At 35.7% G+C, this 27,166-nt stretch overlaps 1 protein-coding gene and 2 long non-coding RNA genes across 3 annotated transcripts; all 3 read left to right on the top strand.

The window, feature by feature from the left end:
* Positions 1 to 5,454: 5,454 nt before the first annotated feature.
* LOC131014531 (uncharacterized) lies at positions 5,455 to 8,374 on the top strand. The gene is made up of 2 exons (XR_009098242.1): positions 5,455 to 5,826; positions 7,374 to 8,374. It is a non-coding gene; the product is annotated as an uncharacterized LOC131014531 (long non-coding RNA).
* Positions 8,375 to 10,511: 2,137 nt separating this feature from the next.
* On the top strand, positions 10,512 to 15,846 carry LOC131014532 (uncharacterized). The gene is made up of 2 exons (XR_009098243.1): positions 10,512 to 13,298; positions 14,846 to 15,846. It is a non-coding gene; the product is annotated as an uncharacterized LOC131014532 (long non-coding RNA).
* A 6,772-nt stretch (positions 15,847 to 22,618) lies between these two features.
* On the top strand, positions 22,619 to 25,182 carry LOC131019025 (folate-biopterin transporter 1, chloroplastic-like). Its single transcript, XM_057947713.1, has 7 exons — positions 22,619 to 22,771; positions 23,370 to 23,434; positions 23,528 to 23,690; positions 23,976 to 24,123; positions 24,194 to 24,375; positions 24,532 to 24,768; positions 24,893 to 25,182. Exons 1-7 carry the CDS (start codon positions 22,619 to 22,621, stop codon positions 24,914 to 24,916), a joined length of 972 nt encoding a protein of 323 aa, XP_057803696.1. The 3' UTR covers positions 24,917 to 25,182.
* The last annotated feature ends 1,984 nt before the right edge of the window (positions 25,183 to 27,166 follow it).

Genomic DNA, 27,166 nt, shown 5'->3' with positions numbered 1-27,166 from the left:
TACTCCCTACATTCCTATTATTACGGCAGCAACAAGAAAGAAAAGGAAAGGCATGCGTGTGGGAACAAACAAGCTGTCAATCAGCCACAACTTTACCTATTCTCTCTCAAGGCTTTCACATGGCATAGAGGACTAGATATTCAAGATTAGCTACCAAATTCACTCCTTTAATAATTCAGCAGCAAACTTCCTTCATACCACTCCCATTCTACACTAAAAACTTCACCAAAAGAAAGAAAGACTTCATTTACTGCTGCCGACTTCAAAGGATGTAAGCTTTGGCTTTAATTCCTCCACTTCCTCCCTGAATTTCAGCCTGCATTTAATAGGGAAACAATACACAATTCATTTCAGCTATCTTCTCATTGAGACCAATTCAATGGCAATAGACAGCCACCGACACCAAGCATTTGCAGGTGAATACTAAACTCAGCTCTTCATGCATCATACCATCACATACATGTTTGAATAGAAATATAGAGGTGTAAACATTTATATATGCTTATGGACCCAGCAGTCACACGTAAAGAAATCAGTTTGTATATAAATCTTCTTAAAATCAAATATACACACTCTTATATTCAATTCAAAGATCTAATCTTTGAATTGATTTTAATACTTTTGACTATTGATTCTTATTTTCAACACCTACAGCCACCCTACCTCTGTACCATTCCTTAGATTACTCAAGTATAGCTACTAAGGCACTCTTTCAAGCAAACAATTCAACAGCAACCTTCCTCCATTCACCTCCATTCTCCACTAAGAAATTCGCCAAAGAGTAAAGAGAAACTCCATTCATTGCTCTGCCAAACTTCAAGGAGTTCCAGTTCATTTAACACCACAACAGCCAACCAACATCAATTACAAGGTATATACTAAGCTCAACTTATTCGATCCATTTCGCATCATCCAGCAAGCATGATCAGTTAAACAAATAGAGAGTATTCAAACGAGTATATATGCTTAAGGGGACTTAGCATAATACAGAAATCAGTATATATTTTCTTCACTTAAGATAAAGGCAATGAGAAAACTCTCATAAATCAGTAGCAAAAAAAAACCAAGACTCCACATAGACTTAAGTATTGAACTTAGCATTTAGAAAGGGAGGGAGATTTATTCGAGCTACATGTTTCTTTTAAATGGGGACGGTTGAAGCTGGCTGACCGCGAGGAGAAGAAGAGGCGCAACCGCTGTGTTCGGCCGGATCGAATAGGGCCGACGGTGACAGAATTCTGCTGCTCACCGGACGAGGTCAGGGGAGGACCCCGGCGATAACAACAACTCGCTGAGCCAGGGTCGGCAACACGACGATGCAGTGACCCTCGCCGATTCCAGAGTAACGATCGATGCGACAACTTCACAAAGGAGAAAATAGGTGGCGATTCCAGGCGGAGCAACGCCGGCTTGAGGCGACAACGTCGCCGAAGATTTCAGGAGCGGCGGCGGCGATTTCCGATTTGGGAGAATTAGGGCTCCTCATTTGGGGATCCCCCATTAAATTGAGGAAAGAGGGAGGACGAACGAAGGCGGCGGCCCCAGAGACGCAGACGACGGCCGTTCGCCGGACACCAATTACAGCGACGACGGCGACCTTCAAATCGTGAGTCAAAACTGACAATCGAATGGAGGAAGAAATGAGACGAAGGGAGAAGGCTCGGCTGGCCGCCGTCCTCGCCGGAGCAGTTCGCGGCGGAGCTCGCGAGGAGCAAGATACGGCGGCGGCGGCGTTAAGCCTCGACTGATCTCGAGAGAAGAGGTTCTCGACTGATGTTGAGGGAGGAGCTCGACTGGTGTTTGAGAAGAGAGAGAGAGTAGGCCGACTGATCCTTGAGAAAGAATGGGCCTTTGATATTTTTAATTTCAGTTGGGCTTTATTATTTTTAGTCAATTGGGCCTTGTTTTATTTTATTCAGGCCTGCTTCACTTTAATTCCTTTGGGCAGAGTTTCTTCATAATTAAAGTCCAACTACATTTTATTTTAATTGGGCTGTTGTATTATCTGAGTTGGGCCTTGATTGATTTAATTATTTGAGCCCAACTAATCAATTATTTATTCATTGGGCCAAGATTTATTTAATTACTTAAGCCAACGAATTATTTCAATTGAGCCTTTCATATTAATTATTAGGCGGCCTTATGTTGAGCCTTTTTATTTATTTAAACCTACAACAGTACTTTCTCCTATTTATTAAGCCCGATTGAGTTTTACGAGGATAAAAGCGAGTAAGTCGAAGTATTTATTTATTCTTTTCTATCGACTACGAGGAGCGTGGTTTATTTAATCGGCGGATTAGAACACCCTGCAAAGAACGGATTAATTTTAGTTAATTATCCGGCTTCATGAGACGAGACTTAGCTTTTGTTTAAATCCAATAAGCCTGGATTAACAATAGAAATTCCCTGGTTATTATTTCAGAATAATAATTCATGCATAAGAGGACCATGCATCGTTAATTTCATATTCTCATTATTTGAGGATTTTGCTCGAGCAGTATCTTATTTATATTCTCGTAATAAAGGTCAAGCACGAGATTAATAATCAGACAAGGAGCTATTGTACCACAGAAAGTTTCTATCAGGTGGGCATTACTTTCATATATATCAAATGAGTTTAAATGTTACGTTCAAGCAAGTTATTTCATGATAAAATCTTTGAGTTAAAGTTATTTCAAGTATTGTCTTGCCATAAAATGTTTAAATTTTAGTATGATATCTATCTGCTTTGGCTTTGCCAATGATGCAATCGAATTCGGGTCCTGAGCAGTTGATAGCTATCCTGCCAGGGCTAGTGTACACCAATGACCGTGAGTCATCTAGCGGGTTGGCCGGTCAAGTGTTTGTGAGAGGTGGCCACCTCTCCGGCACAAGTTCCAGATATGATAGATTACAAGAGAACTTAGTCTGCAGACGAACTTTAAGAATCACAAATGAACTTAGTAAGCTTGGGCCTATTTAGCTAAAACTCCCTTGCTGTACTGTTTATGATGGCATGACAATTTACAGTTTTACGAAGCATGTTTGTGTTTATACTTAGGCATACGTGCCCACTGAGTACTCTCGTACTCAGCCCTGCATATATTTCTAAATGTGTAGGTTGAGCAGTGGCTGATGAAGATGAAGTGAAGAGCGGAGCTTTTGTCAAAAGTTAAATGAATGAACTCTTGGATACATGTCTTCATACATGTAATCAGATTATGTTATTCCGCTGCGTATTCTTAAGTAATAAGTCTTTTGAATTAAGTCGGATTCATCCGAACTTACTAGTTAATTGAATCTTTGTGGCTAAACATAAGATATATTATAAATGTCCCCTTCGCTGTCAAAGATTAAGTTCAATCCTTCATTATATATATTTACCCTTTCTATCCCCGCTTCTAATCTTCCTCCCTTAGTCATGGTTTTTTCGGCTTAATTATCCTTAATTAAGTCCGGTCGTGACACCAAGTTAGTCATCTCTTTATTCCACCAGTAAATATCTAAGAATGTTTGTCGTATGATTTTCTGATTTTAGTAAAGCATGTTTGTAATTTTCCTAAACATGTTTGAAACAGACAGAGTCCGGCAACAACCAAGGACTCATCATGGGAAAGGTAGCAGGACCTTTCTCAAGAGGGTATATGGAGCTAGATAGCAGGAACCCTAAAGACAATCCAAGCGTCACATTCAACTACTTCAGTGACTCGAGGGACTTGCACAAGTGCGTCTAGGGCATGGAAATACTCAAAAGAGTTGTGAAATCACAGCCCATCTCCCAATTTCGATACCCCAACATCACGATACAATCATTATTGGAGTATACATTGTCGCTTCCCCTCAACCTCAGGATAAAACACAAATCAACAGCATATAACATGGAGCGACTATCATGGAGGTTGCCAAGTGAATCGGGTCGTTGATAGTGACTATAGGGTGCTCGGTGTGGATGCATTGCACGTTGTTGATGGCTCCACCTTTTACTACTCTCCTGGAACTAATCCTCAGGCCACACTTATGATGCTCGGGAGGTCGTCATCTAATTAAGGCTTGGGATTATCTTAACCAATCTCTACAATTTACTAATTATAATTGTCGAATCTTGAAATAACTTCTACACATATATATTGTTTCTATCTTGTGATACAGGTATATGGGACATAAAATTCTGCAGCAGAGACTAAGGGTGTAAACGAACCAAGCCGCTCGCGAACTATTCGGGGCTCGGCTCGAAAAAAGCTCGTTCGAAATTCGTTCGTTTTCTAAACGAGCCGAACTCGAGCCTGTGCACGTTTGGCTCGTGAGCTCGCGAACATGTTCGGCTCGAACCTATTCGCGAATAGGCTCGCGAATATGTTTGCGAATAGGCTCACGAATAGGTTCACGAATATGTTCGCGAATAGGCTCGCGAATAGGTTCATTAAATAATAATTTCATATATTTTATTTGTTAAATATTTTTTTAATAATAAAAATAATACTCATAATTAAAAAAAATTACTACTAACTTGATAAATTATCTATTTGTTAAAAATAAATTATAAATTATGATTCATAAATAGTCTAGTAATATATGAACAAATATGAATTTTTATTTTAATGAAACCTTAATATATAAATAATTTGAACCGAGCTCGAATTCGAGCTTGAAATTCTAGCCGAGCTCGAGATAAACGAATAATTAACGAGCCAAGCTCGAGCTCGAGATAAACGAATAATTAACGAGCCGAATTCGAACCAAACTCGAGCTTGGTATTATATAAGCGAGCCGAACTCGAGCTCATTTTTAGGCTCGAATTCGAGCTCGAGCCGAACCAAATCTTCACGAACCGAGCCCGAGCCTGGAGGTATTCGGCTCGGCTCGGTTCGTATACAGCCCTAGCAGAGACAGAGGAAAATAGGCACGTAGTTGTTTAGTTAAAGGTGTTGAGGAATATCCATTGAAAAGAAAGTGCGTCCACATGCATGTAACTGCACATGACATGAAAATATTCTATTTTTTCCATTCCTATGTAGTAAATAAGTCATAAGCAACAGGAAAGAATATTCGAACTAGATGAACGTGTTTATCTCTAGTTTCATACTACTATCTATTTAAAATATCAAAATCTCTAATAATTTTAAGCAACAACTCGGTGTTTATTACACTACAAAAAAACGTGTGATTACCGACGGCAGAATACCGTCGGTACTAAGGCACGACCGCCGGTGAAAAATGCTACCGACGGCGCCGCCGCCGCCGGCAACTTGCTGTCGCTAATCGGCTCGTCGGTAACGCCATTACCGACGGCGATCGGCCGCCGCCGATAATTAACGGCGGTGTCGCCGCCGGCATTTCCGCCGTTGAACAGCGAAGAGTTGCCGGAAAAGTTGTAATATCCCGTTTCCTCGAGCTAAGTCTAGAATAATTTTTAATTTAGAATTTATTTTAAACTTAGAATTAAGATGATTCACGCCGGATTGAGAAAAAAATGAATTTATTTTAATTCCAACAAAGACGATTTACAAAAATATATTTTGTAAATTTAGTTATTAAATTTATGTGCGTCGCATATTTATTTAATTTAGCATTCAAGCATTTTCATGAGCTATTTATTTAAGCAAACACTGAACGATTATTACAGTTTTCATAGTACAACCCGGAAGATTTTTATTTTATTTTATTTTACTCCACTACACCCACTACCCACTACACCTACTCCTACACAGCAATACATTCGTCCACTCCTCTCTGTCTGCCATATCTCAATTATTCTCGCAAGGAAGAAATTCAATGCACATCTCTATCTCCAGAAGTTCAACAACATCATATTCACTAACCATTCGTCTCTACACAGAACACTATAAGGTTTATCTCAACTTTATTTTACTTTTCATTCAAGCACATCTCTTCTTGTTTCACAGAGCACTAACCAAACACACTCAATCAAATGAAACCAACTCATTCATTCATGTGTGTATATATATTCGTGTGCACAGAATGAATAAGAGAATTCATCTAATATGCTATATTTTCAAACAAAGCCATGAATCTAGATAATCAAAAGCAAAGAAAAATACATATGCATACACTCTGTTTATATATATACTTATATACATGAAGCATGTCAGTTTTATACAAAAGAAAAAGGATAAAAGATGGAGTTTTGAGTTTTGATTTTTGCTTGTCGAATCTGAGTATTTGGAGCGTTTGAGTCGGGAAGGGTGAGGGTGTGTCGTCGGCAGAGGCTGTCGTGGCTGCTCCCCGGCGAGCTTCCGCGGCGGCGGGACTTTGAGCGGTCGAGAGTTGAGAGAACAGGGGCTGAAGGACGACGGTCGGCGGCCTTGCTGCCGTCGACCTGAGAAGAGAGCCGAGGGAGAAACTTGTGTTGAGTGTCTTGCTGAGAGGGTGTCGGCAACGGTGGCTTGGCTGCTGTTGCCGGAAGGTCGAGAGAGTCGACGGCCGAGGCGGTTTACAGCCGTTTCTCCGGTGAGCTTCCGCGGTGGTGGTTCTTTCGGCGGCTCCACCGCTAGTTGTCCAAAGCAGGGGAATGAGAGGGAGGCGACAAGGCAGGACCTTGTTGTTGCTGTCGACGGAGAGAGATAGGTTGAGGGAGATGAGGCCGGAGTCGGAGGACGGCGATGGCGGCGGTCCGGCTGACTGCTGCTGTCGGCTGGAGCAGAGGTGGGCGACGGCGGTCGGGCGGTGGCGCTGCTACCGCTACCGGAAAAGAAGAGAGGGGGGAGAAGGAGGTGTTGGAGCGCCGCTGCTATGTGCGTGTGTGCGTGTGTTGTTTTGTGTGTGTGCGTCTGATGGGGGAGGGATTGAAGAGGGTAATAGGTTTAAGTGTTGGGGGCTTGGGCTTGGGAGTGTTGGGAGCTTGGGCCGATTTAATTGGGCCGATTTATTGGGCCGAAATTATTTTATTTAGTGGGCTGAGTTTTGTTTATTAAATTAGTTGGGCCCTTGGTTTTAATAATTGTGCTGGGCCTTAATTCAATTATTTAATAGATGGCCCTATTATTGTTTTATTAAATTGGGCTTTCTTATTTTTAATTAATTGAACTATTATTAGTTTGATTAATTTATTTAAAGGATAATTTTCATAATAATATTAAATTATTATTAGGTGCATATTTTAAGTAAATTACTTATTATATGCTAAGCATGGCATGAAATTGCATTATATTTTGCAATAAAAGTATTTATGATTTAATTGGTTTTATTTATAATTCCAATTATTTAAGAAAATCGAGTAAGGATATTGTTGGTGTCCTTAACTCAAGAATTTAGTTTTCAATTATTTATTTATTAAATTTTGAAAACCCGGCTAAGTGAATCATAGAATAATAAGCACTACACCATGACTTAAGATTAGATTCAAGGAGACCTATTAAGAATAGAATTTCTTGTAGGCTTTGTGACCAGGGGGATTAGCGCTGCTTTCCCAAGACAGGTTTATATGTGATTATGATCTTCAGGCTTTGCCTATCCAGGTGGGCATTACTTTCCAAATGTACAAAGTATGATTGAGTTATTAAGCTCTAAATGTTTCAATGAAATGCAAATTGTTTATTTAATGTAATGAAAACTGTTTATCCAATAAAATGTTTATGTGCACTCTGCTCTGTTTAAGGCTCGCGCAGTTAATCAATTGAGGTTCTCTTATGACCTAATACGTTGTTTGAGAATTGTGTACACTTGTTAGTTGACTCGGTGGGTTGATCTCCATCGGGCTCTAACCAGAGGCGTTATAAGGGTGCTCGGCTGGATGTGTTCCGGAGCATGAGAAATATCAGGCCTGCCTGGGTAGCGTCCCGAGGTCAAAGTAAACTTGTCTGGGTTACGCCCTCAGTTCAAGTAAGCGGGAGACAGAGATCCGTCGGTGGCTAAAAGGTCCGGGATCACAGCGAGTAACAGAAAGGGAGTGTGACATGTGCGCACAAATGAAAGAAAATATTTTAACATGCTTAGAAGCTATTTCAATTTAAAACCTTCTAAGACATGTCAAGTATGATTGGATAAACTGTCTTTACGAAAATATAAAATGTTTCAGAAAATGCATGCCCACTAAGTACATTAGTACTTAGCCCAAAAATACTTTCAAATGTTTTCAGGTTGGCTGGACGGTGCTGACGGGACGGAGCTGAGGCTAAAGATAAATTCCTATGTTAGACTTCCGCTGTAGCAATTACTCATATCCATCTTTTGTTTTCCCAACTTAAGATCTTCATGTTAAATTTCAAATGATATATTTGACCGAGCTTAGACTCTTCACTACTAAATTTATGCTAATGAATGTTGGTTGTCAGAAGCATGAAACAAAACTTGTGATCCAAATGGGCATAGCCCGACTTTCTATCATATTTCGGGTTTTAACAAGGTTTTTCCCTTGTTTATTTCTATGAATTATTCACACCTCGATTATATTTATTCATTCAAGAATTGGGGTGTGACAGAATGGTATCAGAGCATGAGTTTTCTTTCATGTTTCTGATAACCATAAGCTTTTGATGTCGAGTCTAGAATAGTATCTCTAGACTTCTAAGAATGTCAGTAGCCCTCAGCTCGCCGTCACACTGCCGCAACAAAGGTACGATAATAGTTTCAAAAATATACGTATATGTATTTCAGATGTTATGAAAGTTTTCAAGAGAATGTGCGCCTTATGTTTATGATACTATGTGAATTGCTTATCGCTTTCCATATGTTATAAGTTATGAATTGCTAATCGCTTTCATATTGTTATCTTGGGTCTCCGACTCATATAACCAAGCTCAGTATCGTGTTTGGGACAACCCGAGCCCTTAACGATAAGATAAGTAAGTATCGTGTTTGGGACTACCCGAACCCTTAACGATAAGATCAGTTAAAGTCGTGTTCAGGACTATTGAGCCTTTCACGAATATCAGATGTATGGTCGAGTTAGATTCTTTGAATCTTTCCGGCAATAGAAAAGTTTCATGTGGCATTTAATGTCAACATGTTTCAAGTTTCAAAGAGAATGAACGAATAAGAAAGCTTTATGTTGTCGTTTTAGGCTAGCTGCCTATACGATTAGAATGGTGGATCCTCTTGCAAACTGTTTGAGTACCACCCAAGAATGCTTGAGAATGTTAATCGTGATAGCACCGCTTGATCGATTTAAGTAAAGACTGGTAAGATAGAAATGTTTAACATAGAGATGTTACAACATAGAGGCAATGCCTTAAGACTAAGGATTCACTTGAGCTATTTCAATAGCGGTGAAATTAAGTTTTTCACATAAGAACTTATGTTGCTTATGATTATGATGTCAGTCGTGATAGCTTTGCTAGAACGGCATAGAATGGACTTTCATGGTATCAATGACTTATGATGAAGTACTTACTAGTAAGTTTTAAGTTAGAAGTTTGACCAGAGACTTATATGAATTAGAAGTTGACATGATTGGGGGCGAAACTCCCATTTGACTGAGTGATTCGTTTTGTTGGGTCTGGCCAGCCCACATGACTAAGATCTCGGTGATTGTCAATTAAGATTTTTGATCTCGAGGTAGAGCGTCATCACAATATATAGACTCGCACTATATAGTTGTCACAATAGAATATCCTTTATTACGATAAGTATAGTAGCGATTAGAATTACTCAGTTTATCATTAGTTTTCAACCAGCTGTCAATATGTGGTCCACATGGTGGACAATAATAAGAAATGCGTAAAGGAGTTCGTAAATAAATCGCGTCATGAGATATTCAATTCCCCTAGTGAACCAGGGAGATATTACGAAAGAACAAGCAATGAACGAGACTCTCACCACCGAGTCACTACAACAAATGGAGAAGTAAAAAGTTCACGCACAAACAAGATATGTACACCACCTCAAGATGGAGGTAAAGAAAAAGGAAATGGAATGAAAGAAATAGAGGAAACCCTTAAATGGAATGAAAGCACTAGAACTAAACTTAAGGTATAACCCAACCCCAAGGCTAGTAGGCTCAAGCTAAGAGAGTGAATGCTTTGGCTAAAGTGCCAGAAGCTACAACAAGAATAAAGTTGGAACGCCACCACAATGGAAACTTAGAAACCCCCATTAAATAACCAGTTGGAAATGGGAAAATGAGTTTATATGGCAGAAGGAGTGCCATTAATCCTCGAAGTGAAAGTTACGAAGACGATGAGAAAAGTTTGATGTTAGAATTCCCTAGTCAATCTGAGAAGGTGACTTAGGACGAAGGAAACAATTAATAAAGTTCAACAGATTTAAGAGTACAAAGATATTTTTCCCAATGAATTACCAATTTCATGCAACATAGTATGTCATTATGGGGAGCACTAATTCAAGATGTCAAAGAAAAGATGATACACTAAGAATGTGTATTGATTATAAGAAGTTGAAGCAAGCTCATAAGAATAGATATCCTCTTCCGAGGATAGACGATCTGTTAAATCAGTTGAGAGGAGCCGGTGTGTTTTCCAAGATTGACCTAAGATCTGATTACCACCAACTCAGGATGAAAAGCGAAGACATTCCAAAGACAGCGTTTTGAACGCGTTATGACTTTACGAGTTCACAGTGATGCCCTTAGATTTAACGAATGCCCCAGCAGTTTTCATGGACCTAATGAACAGAGTTTTCCATCAGTATCTCGATAGTTTTGTCTTAGTGTTTATCGACGACATCCTCGTATACTCTAAGACCGAAGAACAACATGAAGAGCACTTATGCATCGTACTCAAAACCCTGCGCAATGAGAAATGGTTTACCAAATTCAACAAGTGTGAATTTTGGTTAAAGGAAGTTATGTTTCTCGGTCACATAGTGTCGACTGAAGGAATCAAAGTAGACCCCGCCAAGGTCGAAGCAGTCAATGAATGGAAGGCACCATCAAATGTCAATAAGATCAGTAGTTTTCTCGGTCCAGCAGGTTACAATATAAGGTTCATCGAAAGATTCTCGAAATTGGCTAGGCCAATGACTCGACTTTTAAGAAAAGGGACTAAGTATGTTTGGTCCGAAGCTTGTAAACAAAGTTTTAAGTAGCACAAGACTAGGCTGACTACTGCACCAGTGTTAGCAATACCAGAAGAGAATGAAGAATTTGAGGTGTACACTGAAGCCTCGAAACTAGGATTGGGTTGCATGTTGATGCAAAATCAAAAAAAATGATAGCATACACGTCTCGTCAATTGAAGCCCCATGAGCTGAACTACCCGATTCATGATTTAGAACTAGCAGCCGTCGTGCACGCGCTGAAGATTTGGAGACACTACCTCTATGGAGTTAAGTGTGAGATCTTTACAGATCATAAGAGTTTGAAATACTTCTTCGAGCAAAAGGATTTGAACATGAGACAACGAAGATGGCTCGAATTAGTAAAGGATTACGATTGCACCATCAGTTACTATCCAGGAAAAGCGAATGTAGTAGCTGACGCCCTGAGTCGAAAGACGAAGGCTAAGCTAGGGTATTTCATTACTCAACATAAGGAGCTGATTCGTGAGTTCGCCTCACTCAGTTTAGAGATTGTTTATTCCCCAGATTCAGTATCGGGTTATGTAGCTGCACTGACAGCTAAACCTGATTTGAGAGAAAGAATTGTGCAAAGCACAAAGAGAAGATTGGTTCTTGGAGAAGATGCGTCTCGCTGCAAGAACGAATGAAACGAAAGGATTCACTGAAGCAAATGATAACGCACTTATGGTTGGTGAAAGATTGTGTGTGCCACATAAAGAAGAATTAAAGAACGAGATTATGAGCAAGGCTCATGATACTCCTTACACTGCACATCCAGGCAGTACAAAGATGCACTAGAATTTAAAGAAAATTTTCTGGTAAACAAGAATGAAAAGAGATATAGCGTCATAGTAGACCGATTATCAAAGTCAGCGCACTTTCTACCAATTCAAATGACATTTGGATTGGAGAAACTTGCAAAGTTATATGTCAAAGAGATAGTACGCCTTCACGGTGTACCTGTATCTATCACGACAAATTGTGACACCAGATTCACATGGCGTTTCTGGAAAAGTTTACAAGAAGCCATGGGCACACAGCTGAACTTCAGCATAGCGTACCACCCCCAGACTGACGGGCAGTCAGAAAGAACGATTCAGATCCTAGAAGATATGCTGCGAACGATTGTCGCAGACAAAGGTGGAAGTTGGGAGGATTTGTTACCTCTTGTAGAATTTGCTTATAACAACAGTTATCAAGCAACTATTGGAATGGCTCCATATGAGGCTTTATACAGCCGAAAATGTAGTTCACCACTTTACTAAGATGAAGTGGGTGAAAGAAAGCTGTTAGGTCCTGAACTGGTCCAACAGATGGTTGAGAAGGTCGACCACATCAAGCAAAGAATCAAAGAAGCTCTAGATAGACAAAAGTCTTACGCCGATAAACGCCGATCGGAGTTAGAATTCAATGTTGGGGATCAAGTTTTCCTCAAAGTTTCTCCCTTAAAGGGAGTTATACGTTTCAGAAAGAGGGGCAAGTTACGACCCCGTTATATAGGACCTTTTGAGATCCTAGATAAGATAGGCCATGTAGCCTATAGGTTGGCATTGCCACCCAGTATTGGAGACGTGCACAATGTGTTTCATGTCTCTCAGTTAAGAAAGTATGTGTTTAATCCAAAGCATTTGCTTAAGCCAGATAAAGTAGTCATAGCCAGGACTAAAGTTATGAAGAGAAACCAGTCCAGATACTTGATCGCAAGGTTCAAGTTTTATGAGACAATAATATTGTTCTCGTCATGTAGTGGAACCATCACAGGATGGAAAATGCCACAAAAGAAATGAATGAAATGAAAGACTAGTATCCCAAGCTAGAATACCAGATATGTAATTTCGAGGACGAAATTTTTTTTAAGGAGGGAGGGATGTAATATCCCGTTTCCTCGAGCTAAGTCTAGAATAATTTTTAATTTAGAATTTATTTTAAACTTAGAATTAAGATGATTCACGCCGGATTGAGAAAAAAATGAATTTATTTTAATTCCAACAAAGACGATTTACAAAAATATATTTTGTAAATTTAGTTATTAAATTTATGTGCGTCGCATATTTATTTAATTTAGCATTCAAGCATTTTCATGAGCTATTTATTTAAGCAAACACTGAACGATTATTACAGTTTTCATAGTACAACCCGGAAGATTTTTATTTTATTTTATTTTACTCCACTACACCCACTACCCACTACACCTACTCCTACACAGCAATACATTCGTCCACTCCTCTCTGTCTGCCATATCTCAATTATTCTCGCAAGGAAGAAATTCAATGCACATCTCTATCTCCAGAAGTTCAACAACATCATATTCACTAACCATTCGTCTCTACACAGAACACTATAAGGTTTATCTCAACTTTATTTTACTTTTCATTCAAGCACATCTCTTCTTGTTTCACAGAGCACTAACCAAACACACTCAATCAAATGAAACCAACTCATTCATTCATGTGTGTATATATATTCGTGTGCACAGAATGAATAAGAGAATTCATCTAATATGCTATATTTTCAAACAAAGCCATGAATCTAGATAATCAAAAGCAAAGAAAAATACATATGCATACACTCTGTTTATATATATACTTATATACATGAAGCATGTCAGTTTTATACAAAAGAAAAAGGATAAAAGATGGAGTTTTGAGTTTTGATTTTTGCTTGTCGAATCTGAGTATTTGGAGCGTTTGAGTCGGGAAGGGTGAGGGTGTGTCGTCGGCAGAGGCTGTCGTGGTTGCTCCCCGGCGAGCTTCCGCGGCGGCGGGACTTTGAGCGGTCGAGAGTTGAGAGAACAGGGGCTGAAGGACGACGGTCGGCGGCCTTGCTGCCGTCGACCTGAGAAGAGAGCCGAGGGAGAAACTTGTGTTGAGTGTCTTGCTGAGAGGGTGTCGGCAACGGTGGCTTGGCTGCTGTTGCCGGAAGGTCGAGAGAGTCGACGGCCGAGGCGGTTTACAGCCGTTTCTCCGGTGAGCTTCCGCGGTGGTGGTTCTTTCGGCGGCTCCACCGCTAGTTGTCCAAAGCAGGGGAATGAGAGGGAGGCGACAAGGCAGGACCTTGTTGTTGCTGTCGACGGAGAGAGATAGGTTGAGGGAGATGAGGCCGGAGTCGGAGGACGGCGATGGCGGCGGTCCGGCTGACTGCTGCTGTCGGCTGGAGCAGAGGTGGGCGACGGCGGTCGGGCGGTGGCGCTGCTACCGCTACCGGAAAAGAAGAGAGGGGGGAGAAGGAGGTGTTGGAGCGCCGCTGCTATGTGCGTGTGTGCGTGTGTTGTTTTGTGTGTGTGCGTCTGATGGGGGAGGGATTGAAGAGGGTAATAGGTTTAAGTGTTGGGGGCTTGGGCTTGGGAGTGTTGGGAGCTTGGGCCGATTTAATTGGGCCGATTTATTGGGCCGAAATTATTTTATTTAGTGGGCTGAGTTTTGTTTATTAAATTAGTTGGGCCCTTGGTTTTAATAATTGTGCTGGGCCTTAATTCAATTATTTAATAGATGGCCCTATTATTGTTTTATTAAATTGGGCTTTCTTATTTTTAATTAATTGAACTATTATTAGTTTGATTAATTTATTTAAAGGATAATTTTCATAATAATATTAAATTATTATTAGGTGCATATTTTAAGTAAATTACTTATTATATGCTAAGCATGGCATGAAATTGCATTATATTTTGCAATAAAAGTATTTATGATTTAATTGGTTTTATTTATAATTCCAATTATTTAAGAAAATCGAGTAAGGATATTGTTGGTGTCCTTAACTCAAGAATTTAGTTTTCAATTATTTATTTATTAAATTTTGAAAACCCGGCTAAGTGAATCATAGAATAATAAGCACTACACCATGACTTAAGATTAGATTCAAGGAGACCTATTAAGAATAGAATTTCTTGTAGGCTTTGTGACCAGGGGGATTAGCGCTGCTTTCCCAAGACAGGTTTATATGTGATTATGATCTTCAGGCTTTGCCTATCCAGGTGGGCATTACTTTCCAAATGTACAAAGTATGATTGAGTTATTAAGCTCTAAATGTTTCAATGAAATGCAAATTGTTTATTTAATGTAATGAAAACTGTTTATCCAATAAAATGTTTATGTGCACTCTGCTCTGTTTAAGGCTCGCGCAGTTAATCAATTGAGGTTCTCTTATGACCTAATACGTTGTTTGAGAATTGTGTACACTTGTTAGTTGACTCGGTGGGTTGATCTCCATCGGGCTCTAACCAGAGGCGTTATAAGGGTGCTCGGCTGGATGTGTTCCGGAGCATGAGAAATATCAGGCCTGCCTGGGTAGCGTCCCGAGGTCAAAGTAAACTTGTCTGGGTTACGCCCTCAGTTCAAGTAAGCGGGAGACAGAGATCCGTCGGTGGCTAAAAGGTCCGGGATCACAGCGAGTAACAGAAAGGGAGTGTGACATGTGCGCACAAATGAAAGAAAATATTTTAACATGCTTAGAAGCTATTTCAATTTAAAACCTTCTAAGACATGTCAAGTATGATTGGATAAACTGTCTTTACGAAAATATAAAATGTTTCAGAAAATGCATGCCCACTAAGTACATTAGTACTTAGCCCAAAAATACTTTCAAATGTTTTCAGGTTGGCTGGACGGTGCTGACGGGACGGAGCTGAGGCTAAAGATAAATTCCTATGTTAGACTTCCGCTGTAGCAATTACTCATATCCATCTTTTGTTTTCCCAACTTAAGATCTTCATGTTAAATTTCAAATGATATATTTGACCGAGCTTAGACTCTTCACTACTAAATTTATGCTAATGAATGTTGGTTGTCAGAAGCATGAAACAAAACTTGTGATCCAAATGGGCATAGCCCGACTTTCTATCATATTTCGGGTTTTAACAAGGTTTTTCCCTTGTTTATTTCTATGAATTATTCACACCTCGATTATATTTATTCATTCAAGAATTGGGGTGTGACAAAAGTACCGACGGCAAATGCCGTCAGTAATTAGCGGCGGCGGAACCGCCGTCGGTAATTTTGGCCAGATGGCGGTGGTGCTATCGCCGGAGTTGGCCAAGGTATTACCGAGGGCAATATGTCGTCGCTAATTATCGACGGCATTTTGCCGTCGGTAATATTTTTTTAATTTATTTTATTTTATTTATTTATCTTATTTATTTATTTATTTATTTTATTGTATATCCACAATTTATTTCCGTATTTATACAATATTGCATAATTTAGACGAACTTTCCAGTCGGTCACCCATCTTAGTTGTGCTCTAAGTCAAGCACGCTTAACCTTGAAGTTCTTTTCGAATGGTCACCAGTACAGAACACTCGTATTATTGATATATAATTCATTTAAAGTCTACTTCAATATACAACATCATATATATTCATAACCTTAGAATATGTTGAGATAATATCCAAAAAATGTTGTTAATTACGGATTGGGCTCGTTTCCGTTCTTATTTTTATGTCGGAAAATATTTATTTATTAATTTATTATTAATTTTCATTTTTTTTATCAATCTAGTTATTACACCATAAATATTTTATCAATCTAGTAAGAATCTTGAATTCTTACTAAGTAAATAATATTAGATTAGTGATGATTGATGAGTGAATAACTAATCAAATTAAAATTCTGAAGTTATAATTATAAGATTATTAATAAGAATCTTCAATTCTTAGTAATAATATTAGATTAGTGATGATTGATGAGTGAATCACTAACCAAATTAACATTCTTAAGTTATGATGAAATTGAGGTTTAATACAAAAAAGAAAAAGAAAAAATAGCATCCCTTGAAAGCACAAAGAGCAGACTAAGGGTCCGAAACTCAAAAGAGGATCGAAAAACGAAAAAAGAGAAACATTCTTAAGTTGTAATTATAAGATTCTTACTAAGAATCTTGAATTCTTAGTAATAATCTTAGATTAGTGATGATTGATGAGTGAATCACAAATCAAATTAACGTTCTTACGTTATAATTATAATATTCTTACTAAGAATCTTGAATTCTTAGTAATAATCTTAGATTAGTGATGATTGATGAGTGAATCACAAATCAAATTAACGTTCTTACGTTATAATTATAAGATTCTTACTAAGAATCTTGAATTCTTAATAATAATATAAGATTAGTGATGATTGATGAGTGAATCACTAATCAAATTAAAATTCTTAAGTTTTAATTATAAGATTCTTACTATGAATCTCGAATTCTTAGTAATAATCTTAGATTAGTGATGATTGATGAGTGAATCACAAATCAAATTAACGTTCTTACGTTATAATTATAAGATTCTTACTAAGAATCTTGAATTCTTAGTAATAATATTAGATTAATGATGATTGGTGAGTGAATCACTAATCCAATTAATATTCTTAAGTTATAATTATAAGATTATTAATAAGAATCTTCAATTCTTAGTAATAATATTAGATTAGTGATGATTGATGAGTGAATCACTAATCAAATTAACATTCTTAAGTTATAATTATAAGATTCTTACTAAGAATCTTGAATTTTTAAGTAATATCTTAAATTAGTGATGATTGATGAGTGAATCACTAATCAAATTAACATTCTTAAGGTATAATTATAAGATTCTTACTAAGAATCTTGAATTCTTAGTAATAATCTTAGATTAGTGATGATTGATGAGTGAATCACAAATCAAATTAACGTTCTTACGTTATAATTATAATATTCTTACTAAGAATCTTGAATTCTTAGTAATAATCTTAGATTAGTGATGATTGATGAGTGAATCACAAATCAAATTAACGTTCTTACGTTATAATTATAAGATTCTTACTAAGAATCTTGAATTCTTAATAATAATATAAGATTAGTGATGATTGATGAGTGAATCACTAATCAAATTAAAATTCTTAAGTTTTAATTATAAGATTCTTACTATGAATCTCGAATTTTTAGTAATAATCTTAGATTAGTGATGATTGATGAGTGAATCACAAATCAAATTAACGTTCTTACGTTATAATTATAAGATTCTTACTAAGAATCTTGAATTCTTAGTAATAATATTAGATTAATGATGATTGGTGAGTGAATCACTAATCCAATTAACATTCTTAAGTTATAATTATAAGATTATTAATAAGAATCTTCAATTCTTAGTAATAATATTAGATTAGTGATGATTGATGAGTGAATCACTAATCAAATTAACATTCTTAAGTTATAATTATAAGATTCTTACTAAGAATCTTGAATTTTTAAGTAATATCTTAAATTAGTGATGATTGATGAGTGAATCACTAATCAAATTAACATTCTTAAGGTATAATTATAAGATTCTTACTAAGAATCTTGAATTCTTAGTAATAATCTTAGATTAGTGATGATTGATGAGTGAATCACAAATCAAATTAACGTTCTTACGTTATAATTATAATATTCTTACTAAGAATCTTGAATTCTTAGTAATAATCTTAGATTAGTGATGATTGATGAGTGAATCACAAATCAAATTAACGTTCTTACGTTATAATTATAAGATTCTTACTAAGAATCTTGAATTCTTAATAATAATATAAGATTAGTGATGATTGATGAGTGAATCACTAATCAAATTAAAATTCTTAAGTTTTAATTATAAGATTCTTACTATGAATCTCGAATTTTTAGTAATAATCTTAGATTAGTGATGATTGATGAGTGAATCACAAATCAAATTAACGTTCTTACGTTATAATTATAAGATTCTTACTAAGAATCTTGAATTCTTAGTAATAATATTAGATTAATGATGATTGGTGAGTGAATCACTAATCCAATTAACATTCTTAAGTTATAATTATAAGATTATTAATAAGAATCTTCAATTCTTAGTAATAATATTAGATTAGTGATGATTGATGAGTGAATCACTAATCAAATTAACATTCTTAAGTTATAATTATAAGATTCTTACTAAGAATCTTGAATTTTTAAGTAATATCTTACATTAGTGATGAGTGATGAGTGAATCACTAATCAAATTAACATTCTTAAGTAATAGTTTCTTACTAAGAATCTTGAATGCTAAGTAATAATATTATATTAGTGATGATTGATAAGTGAATCACTAATCAAATTAACATTATTAAGTTATAATTATAAATTTCTTACTAACAATCTTGAATTTTTAGTAATAATATTATATTTAATTTTAATATTTTTGTATTATTATCTTTGACCAACTTATTAGATGATCAATGAAAAAAAAATTAAAAAATAAAAAAAGGTTAAAAAATAAATAAATAATTACCGACGGCATTTGCCGTCGGTAATTAGCGGCGGCGGCACCGCCGTCGGTAATTTTGGCCGGACGGCAGTGGTGCTATGGCCGGATGTCATCGGCGGTGGTGATTAGCGGCGGCCGGATGTCACTGGTAAATAGCGACGGCAATTGCCGTCGGTAATAAATAATTAACTTAATATAAATTTAAATTAGTGACGGCACAACCGCCGCTAATTAGCGGCGGCTGTTTTGCCGTCGGTAATGCGCCGGTAATAGGCAAAAGGCGGGTCGCTGTTTTTGCCGCCGCCGTGCCGTCGGTAATTGCCGGCGGCGGCGACGCCGTCGCTATTTACGCGTTTTTTTGTAGTGTTACTTACATATGCGTAATTAATTTTATACCGTAGTTTATCTTAAAATATACTCCTGTACTATCCTAGCTAAGAGAACTGGTCTCTTGCAAGAGATGAACATATCTGATCCGATCCGACATCAATAAATAAATAATTTATACTTGGATCAATACACAAATAACCTGCTTGTCTAGTGGTTTTGCCTACTCTATTGAGAACCCAAGGGTCATTCATTTGTTTAAATTTTTCTGTGTAAATAAAGACTATCCTGGTCCTGGAATTCTAACAAAAGCACCCGCTAGCCTAGTGGGTTATTCCATCGCCTACCGTTCCCATGGATGGGGTTTGAATCACTAGTTATTTTTAGCCCTTTTTCTTTTTTTTAGCATTTTTAATCTATCGAGACACATTCCTAATAAACGTGTGATATGACATTTATTAGTGTCTTATTATAATTATCTGTTTCGTAAATGTCTTAATAAATCTTGTGCTTTTTTAGAAAAACTATTGATATGAAAAAGGTAATGTTTCAAAAATATTTTTTCCTCCGTCTCTTAAAAATTATTTGCCCCCAAAGAATTGACACGAGTTTAATTTAATAAAAGCAGGTATTTCATGGCGAGGTCAATGTGCAAAAATAGTGTTTAATAGCATCTGCAACGCTCCTACTCGAGCGCTTACTCGAGTAGGGCGTTGGGGGGGGGGGGGGGGCTTACTCGAGCCTTCAGGTATATACACGAGCGATCTAATTTTTTTTTTAATTCTCTTCTCCTCTTTAAAAATCTCTCTCTCCTCTTTAAAAACTAAAAAAATCAAGTAGGCTATCAAGTAACTCCAATGCAGCACTACTTACTCATGTGGTCCTCCACTTTCAAGTAGGCTATCAAGTAAGTCTATTGCGGATGCTCTAAGAAGTTATAATTGTAAAGTTGATGGTGTGATCATGTACAAAAGCAAAAAGTAAGTAGATTGAAGCAAACTTTTTAAGGATAGATGTAGCTAGTATCTTTTTTTACGATAATTGTTATTTTTATTTACGAGAACTTGTACTTTTAATTATTTGGCCAAGTAATAATGGTTGTGAAATGAAATTAACAAATTAAAAAAAAAATAAATAATAAACTCTAGTTGGTAATTATAAACAATAGTTAAAGTGCATTAAAAGTCAAAACAAATAAAGATTTTCAAACCTTTTAAAATGCTTGAAAATTTTATTTTTAATATATTATATTTTGTGGATAGACTTTATTTTATTGGTGACTTTATGGCCTGAACTTTGGAAAGATTTTCAAACTTTTTTATAATATTGTGAAGGGTTCATAGCCCTCATTTTACTCTTTATAGCCCCCATATAAAATAATACTCCCTTCGTCCGTCAAAAGTGGACCATTTTGACTGGACACGAGATTTAATCAAATTGATGATAATTTTGATGTCACTACAACAAAATAGCACTATGAGGATGCTTATGTTGGGACTATTATGTGATAAGAGTCCTATTACTATTTTAATGGGACTCTCAGTTAAAAAAAAAAAAAAATCGCACTTGACATTCAATTAGTCTCAACAACTACAGTCAGTGATATGTAGTCTAAATTACAAATATTAAAAAAGCAATTATGCATTCACTTATATCATTAAATAATTAACGAAAAATAGAAAAAATAAAGGGCACAAAAATTAACTTCGAGAATGAATGAAATCAAATCACCAATTTCTCATTTGCTTTGGTGATTGAAATTCATGATCTTCTCGAAATTGCAAAAATAATGTGATTCACTGTCTTTGCGAGATCAAGTTCAAGTGGAATGAAATCAAATCACCAATTTCTCATTTAACAAATTGCGGGATTCACTTCATCGGCCTTCCCCCACTGCGTCTTCGACCTCGCAGCACCGGTGGCGCCGCTGGAGCTAGCGGAAGGCAAGTCCACGCTGAAGCCACAGCAGCGCGCAGCGAGCGGCGCTGAAGACGACGAAGAGGAAGCCGGCTTTAGCAGCGGCCAGAGGTAGCTCGAGTAGAAGCCGCGGAATCCGCCGAGGGCCGAGACGACCAGCACGACGCCCTCGCTCTCTCTCTCTTTCGTTCCCAATGATCACCGATCTCTCTCTCTCACTAATCCTCTCCGGCGATCTCAATATCGGCGCTGCTGCCCTTGGTAGTCATCTCTTTTTCTATTTCAGAATTGATGTTCCAAAATTTGAATGCTTAGACCGAAAATTTGGTTATACTTTGTTAATTATGGTTACCTTCATCAGCGAGCTCTGCTGCTAACAAGTGTGGATGAACACAATAGTGAGATAAACCCTAAATCGAGATTTCGATTGTAGAATTGGGGAAAGAGTGAGGGGATTGGGAGTATATTGTTATACTTTTAAACAAGAGTGAGGAGATTGGGAGTACATTTGTGATTACAATCAAAACAGATTTCTGGCGCTATTTATAGATTTTCTATATGTCTTATCCCACTGCACTTGAAAGCTAGAGAACTATAACGCACTTGTATGCTGCTGAATTAATTTCTAGAGCAGGCCAACTGTGTATTGAAGTACAACTGCAAAGTCTTATCCTCACTGCCTTTGTGCCTCATGTGATATGCCTCTCATTTCATTTCATATTATGTATGCTGAAAATTGATTTAGATGATTGAGTAATTGAGTTTTTGTATTCATTGTGCAATCATTTATGGGAGGAAGAATGTGAAGAAAATCTGTTGTTGTTTTGGAGTTTTATGTTTTTTGGTGATGATATGTAATGTGAGTGAAGGTGGTGGGTAGTTAAAAGAATGGTTTTAAAGAGTAAAGGAAAACAAAAAGAAAAGTCAATTTGTTTGCGATCAACAGACTTTGTGGCTGTCTGTGATTTGTAAAAGGGGAGAGGGAAATTAGATTTGGGAAAATTGAAATGAATTATAGAGGGAAGTAATTAAAAGTCAACAAAATGGAGCATATGAAATGATTAGCGTGTAAGGAGAGTGTTTTTCAAATATTAATTACGCTGTAATTTTGGATGTCTATGAAACTATACATTATATTAGTAACTCATTATAATATTTAATTTTAAATCTCTATGCAATGTTTTATAAACTTGTTTTGTAGAGATGGCTCCAAGGACTCGAAGATCAACTAGACGTACAAAGTCAAATCATGGACTACACGATGAGGAGATGGACAACTATGAACATCAAATTAATCAAGAAGCTACTGGTACACAACCAAGAATTGTAAAAGAATTGCAACCACAAATTAGTCAAGTAGCTTCTAAGGAAAAAGGTTCATGTTTAACTTATTTTCTTCATTTCGCTGTTCTTGAAGTGTTTGTTTGACTGCCTGAAGTTAATATCTTATTCATATTTTTACAATTTTGTTTGTAGAAATGACTTCCAGGACTCGAAGATCAATTCTATAAGAAACATTAAATCGTAATGAGGAGATAGATGAAGAACAAAGTACCAATCAAGTTGAGGAGCACATGCATGAAAGTGTGCAAGAAATGCAGCCAGAAACTAGTCAACAAGGTATTTAATACGTTTATAATTTAACATTTAGGATGTGTTAAAAACTTACTAAGCCATTTTCATTACGTGTTACTGGTAGGTTTCTCAAAGAAAAGTTGGGGTCCAACTTACTTACTTGACCTTTGGGCTAGAAATCCAAATGAAGGGCGCATACTTGAATAGGTTGTCTAAACTGCTTCCTTGTTTCCAGAAATAATCTAATTAGTCATTCCGATATAGAGAAGTTTATGAAGCTGCTTGTGATCATGTACTTTCTTTATATACTTTGGAGAAAGTATTCTCTACATGCCAATGTAGTCACGCTCACGACTTACATTTCTATATGGTTGACTAGACAGCTATTATATTTGGTGTCTCATCATTACCTTGGCTTGTTAAGCCCCTGTATGGATTCATCAGGTAGAATCACTTACCCTGATTATCTATCTCTTCTCTTTCCCTTTTACAGTAGAAAGAATATATTTTAAACCTAGTTATGATTGTGTTGTACAGTGATTCATTCCCTCTCTTTGGCTACCGAAGAAGGTCATATTTGGTTATCTCAGGACTCTTGGGTGCCCTCTCATGGAGTTTGATGGCAACCTTGGTTGATAGCAAATACGATGTTGCATTCTGCATACTTCTGGGATCTCTTTCTGTAGCATTTTCAGATGTAGTAAGTGCAATTTCATCTTTTCTTGTTCTTTCTTTAGTTTCAAAAGTTTATATCACAATTGGATTACTTTGCTTTGCAATTTGCATACTGACATTAGTTTGGAAAATAGAGTGCTCTCTCTGGCTTCCTGAATATGTATGTGGCTTAATGAAGATAAGTTGATATTTTAAACATTTACTTGACACTACTGTGTTCATAAAATTACAGATTACCTTGGCTTAATATCATCTAGACAGCCATATGATTATAATCTGTCATTTCTAACAGACATAAAGCATGATGCAGGTTGTGGACTCGATGGTTGTAGAGAGAGCTCGAGGTGAATCACAAAGCATGTCCGGATCCCTTCAATCGCTCTGCTGGGGATCATCAGCATTTGGTAGTATTATAAGTTCCTACTTCAGTGGATCTTTGGTGGGTGCTTACGGTGTGAGGTATACCATATGATCTATCTTATAATTTTGTTTACTTGATGTATTCTTACTCATACATTTTAAACATCTGGTTTGTATTTGGATTAACGGCTTTGCTTCCACTAATAACATCTGCCGTTGCTGTCCTTGTGAGAGAGGAGCCAGTGCTTGGCCTGGTAACAGTGCAGAATCTCTCACCATATAGTTCTAACTTTCTCGAAAGCTCAAAGAACACCATCACACAGTTGTGGACTGCTGTGAAGCAGCCTAACGTATTGCTTCCCACTCTGTTCATTTTCCTATGGCAAGCAACACCTCAATCTGATTCTGCCATGTTTTATTTTCCTATGGCAAGCAGCCTAACGTATTGCTTACCTGACCTTTGGGCTAGAAACAAAGTACCAATCAATTATTGTTTAATTGAATAGGTTGGGGATGCGGTGCTCTTGAAGAGTTTGTTCAATTCTAGAAAAGCTGTGGCTAAAGGTTGGGTTCGAAGTGTAGATCCCAATCATGATGTTGGAGGAAAACGACTAGGATTAAATTGGTGTGAAGTTCAAGTTTCAGTTCCTATAGAATGGGAAGAAGATTTGATTAGGCCATATTCAAACTTGTCCACAATTGGAGATGCAATTGGAGCATGCATTGCATGGCCTCGACACTTGGTAATCATCTATTATTAAATTCTTTTTCTATTCTTAAAAACCATGATTCTTATTTCTCATTAGATCAATAGATTCAAATTAGATTTGATTTGAACTCATAATCCTGATGTTCTTTTCATTTTAGGTGACCGACGACGATGATGATTGAAGAAGATTGATCGTGCTGGCTGCTGTTCTCTTTTTTTGCTGTCTCTTTTTTGGTCTTTGCCACGACAAAATGAATGAAAGAAACTTAGTTATGGTTATTTCCTCAAAAATCTTGTGAGTTTTATTAAGTTTTTAACATGGTTATAGCTTTGGTGACATACAAGAGTGGTGGAGCAGATGTATTTCATAAGATCTTAAAGTTTGTTGTTTTGCAACGAGTTCGGTTGGAAAATATAAATGAATTTAGCAATATTTCTATGGTTACAATTAATCTTTCTTATATACGTATTATTAGTAGCAATTTGTAATTTTAGAATGTTACATGAATCTAGGTCAAACTACAAATTTTAGAACAATACAATATATATTGTAACATGACACTAATTATTAGGACACTCCTAAGTGTCACAAAAATATATTGTAACAGGACACTAATTATTAGGACACTCCTAAGTGTCACAAAAATGGGTTTTCAAGCATACTCTAATAGGACTTTCTTGAGCATCCTATTACAATGAGTGTCCTTTTACACATATAGTGACTAGCGCAAATAGGACTCTCCTAAGGAAAGTCCTATTATACCATATAATAGGACTCTCATGAAAGTCCTAATAGGTGAATTTTGTTGTAGTGTGTAGTGGAGAAATGGTCCCACCACTTTATGAGATATGTGGTTGATATTGAATTTTGGGTGGTTTTTTTTGTAAGTAAAGAGCGTTTGTAAAGATAAAATATTGAAGAGGATCACTACAAGAAACTGCGCCTTTAACAACCGAAATTAACGACCGAAATTTTCGGTCGTTAATTTTGCGGCCTTAACGACCGATTTACGACCGTTTAACGACCGATTTTATTTTTTATTTTTTTTTATTTTTTAACGATCGAAAATTCGGTCGTTAATTATTATTTTAATATTTTAATATTTAATTTTTCTTAACGACCGAATTTTCGGTCGTAAAAATTATTTTTTTTTATTTTAATTATTTTTTTAATTTTAATGACCGAAAATTCGGTCGTTAATATATTTTTTTTTTATTAAAAAATATTTTTTTTTAAAAATAATTTTTTTTTTCGAAAAAAAAAATTTAATTTTTTAACGACCGAATTATTCGGTCGTTAATATTATTTTTTTATTATTTTATTATTTTTTTATTATTTTTTTTATTTTTTAAATATTTTTAAAATAAAAAAATATTTTTTTTAATTATTTTTTTTAAAGACCGAATTTTTCGGTCGTTAAAATTATTTTTATTTATTTTTTATTTTTTATTTATTTTTTATTTATTTAAATTTATTTATTTATTTATTTTATTTATTAACGACCGAATAATCGGTCGTTAATATTATTTTTCAAATTTTAAAATTTTTTAAAGTTCATTTATATTTTTATTAATTTTTATTTTTCGATTATATATAAATATTTAATTATTTTTTATTAATTTTCTATTTAATTATTATTTTCAAATTATAGAGATTATTTTTAATTATTTAATTATTATTTTTCGATTATTATTTAATTATTATTTTCTATAGAAATAATTAATTATTTAATTATTATTTTTCGATTATTATTTTATTTTTATTTTTCTATTTCTATTTATTTATTTTTTATTAATTTTCTATTTAATATTATTTTTAATTATTTTACAAATTTAATTATTTTTTATTAATTTTCTATTTAATTATTTTTCGATTATATATAAATATTTAATTATTTTTTTATTATTTTCAAATTATTTTTATTTTTATTATTTAATTATTATTTTCAAATAATAATAAATTATTAGATTTATTATAATAAATTATTAGACTTATTAGATTTTCTGAATTATTGTTGTATACGATTATTATTTTTCATACTCATATTTTCTTTTCTTTATTTAATTACGATAATATTAATTTTTTATTATTTTTAATTCGATCGTATATTTATCGTAAATGTTTAATGATATTTTATATTATCTCGACATATTATAAGGTTATGAATGATTAATGATATTTTATATTGAATTAGAGTTTAAATGAATTAATAGGTACTATATATATCAATAATACGAGTGTTCTGTACTGGTGACTACTCGAAAGGAACTCTAAGGTTAAGCGTGCTTGACTTAGAGCACAAGTAAGATGGGTGACCTACTGGGAAGTTCGTCAAATGGTATGCAATTAAGGTCAAAATACATTAGAAATACACTAAAAATACTTATGGGATACAAAGAGATTAAAAAAAATATATATATTTTTTTCGAAA

This window comes from Salvia miltiorrhiza, chromosome 3 (assembly GCF_028751815.1).
Source record: "Salvia miltiorrhiza cultivar Shanhuang (shh) chromosome 3, IMPLAD_Smil_shh, whole genome shotgun sequence".
Taxonomy (NCBI): Eukaryota; Viridiplantae; Streptophyta; class Magnoliopsida; order Lamiales; family Lamiaceae; genus Salvia; species Salvia miltiorrhiza.
The sequence above is the reverse complement of the archived record's forward strand: the minus strand, read 5'-3'. Positions and strand labels throughout refer to the sequence as shown.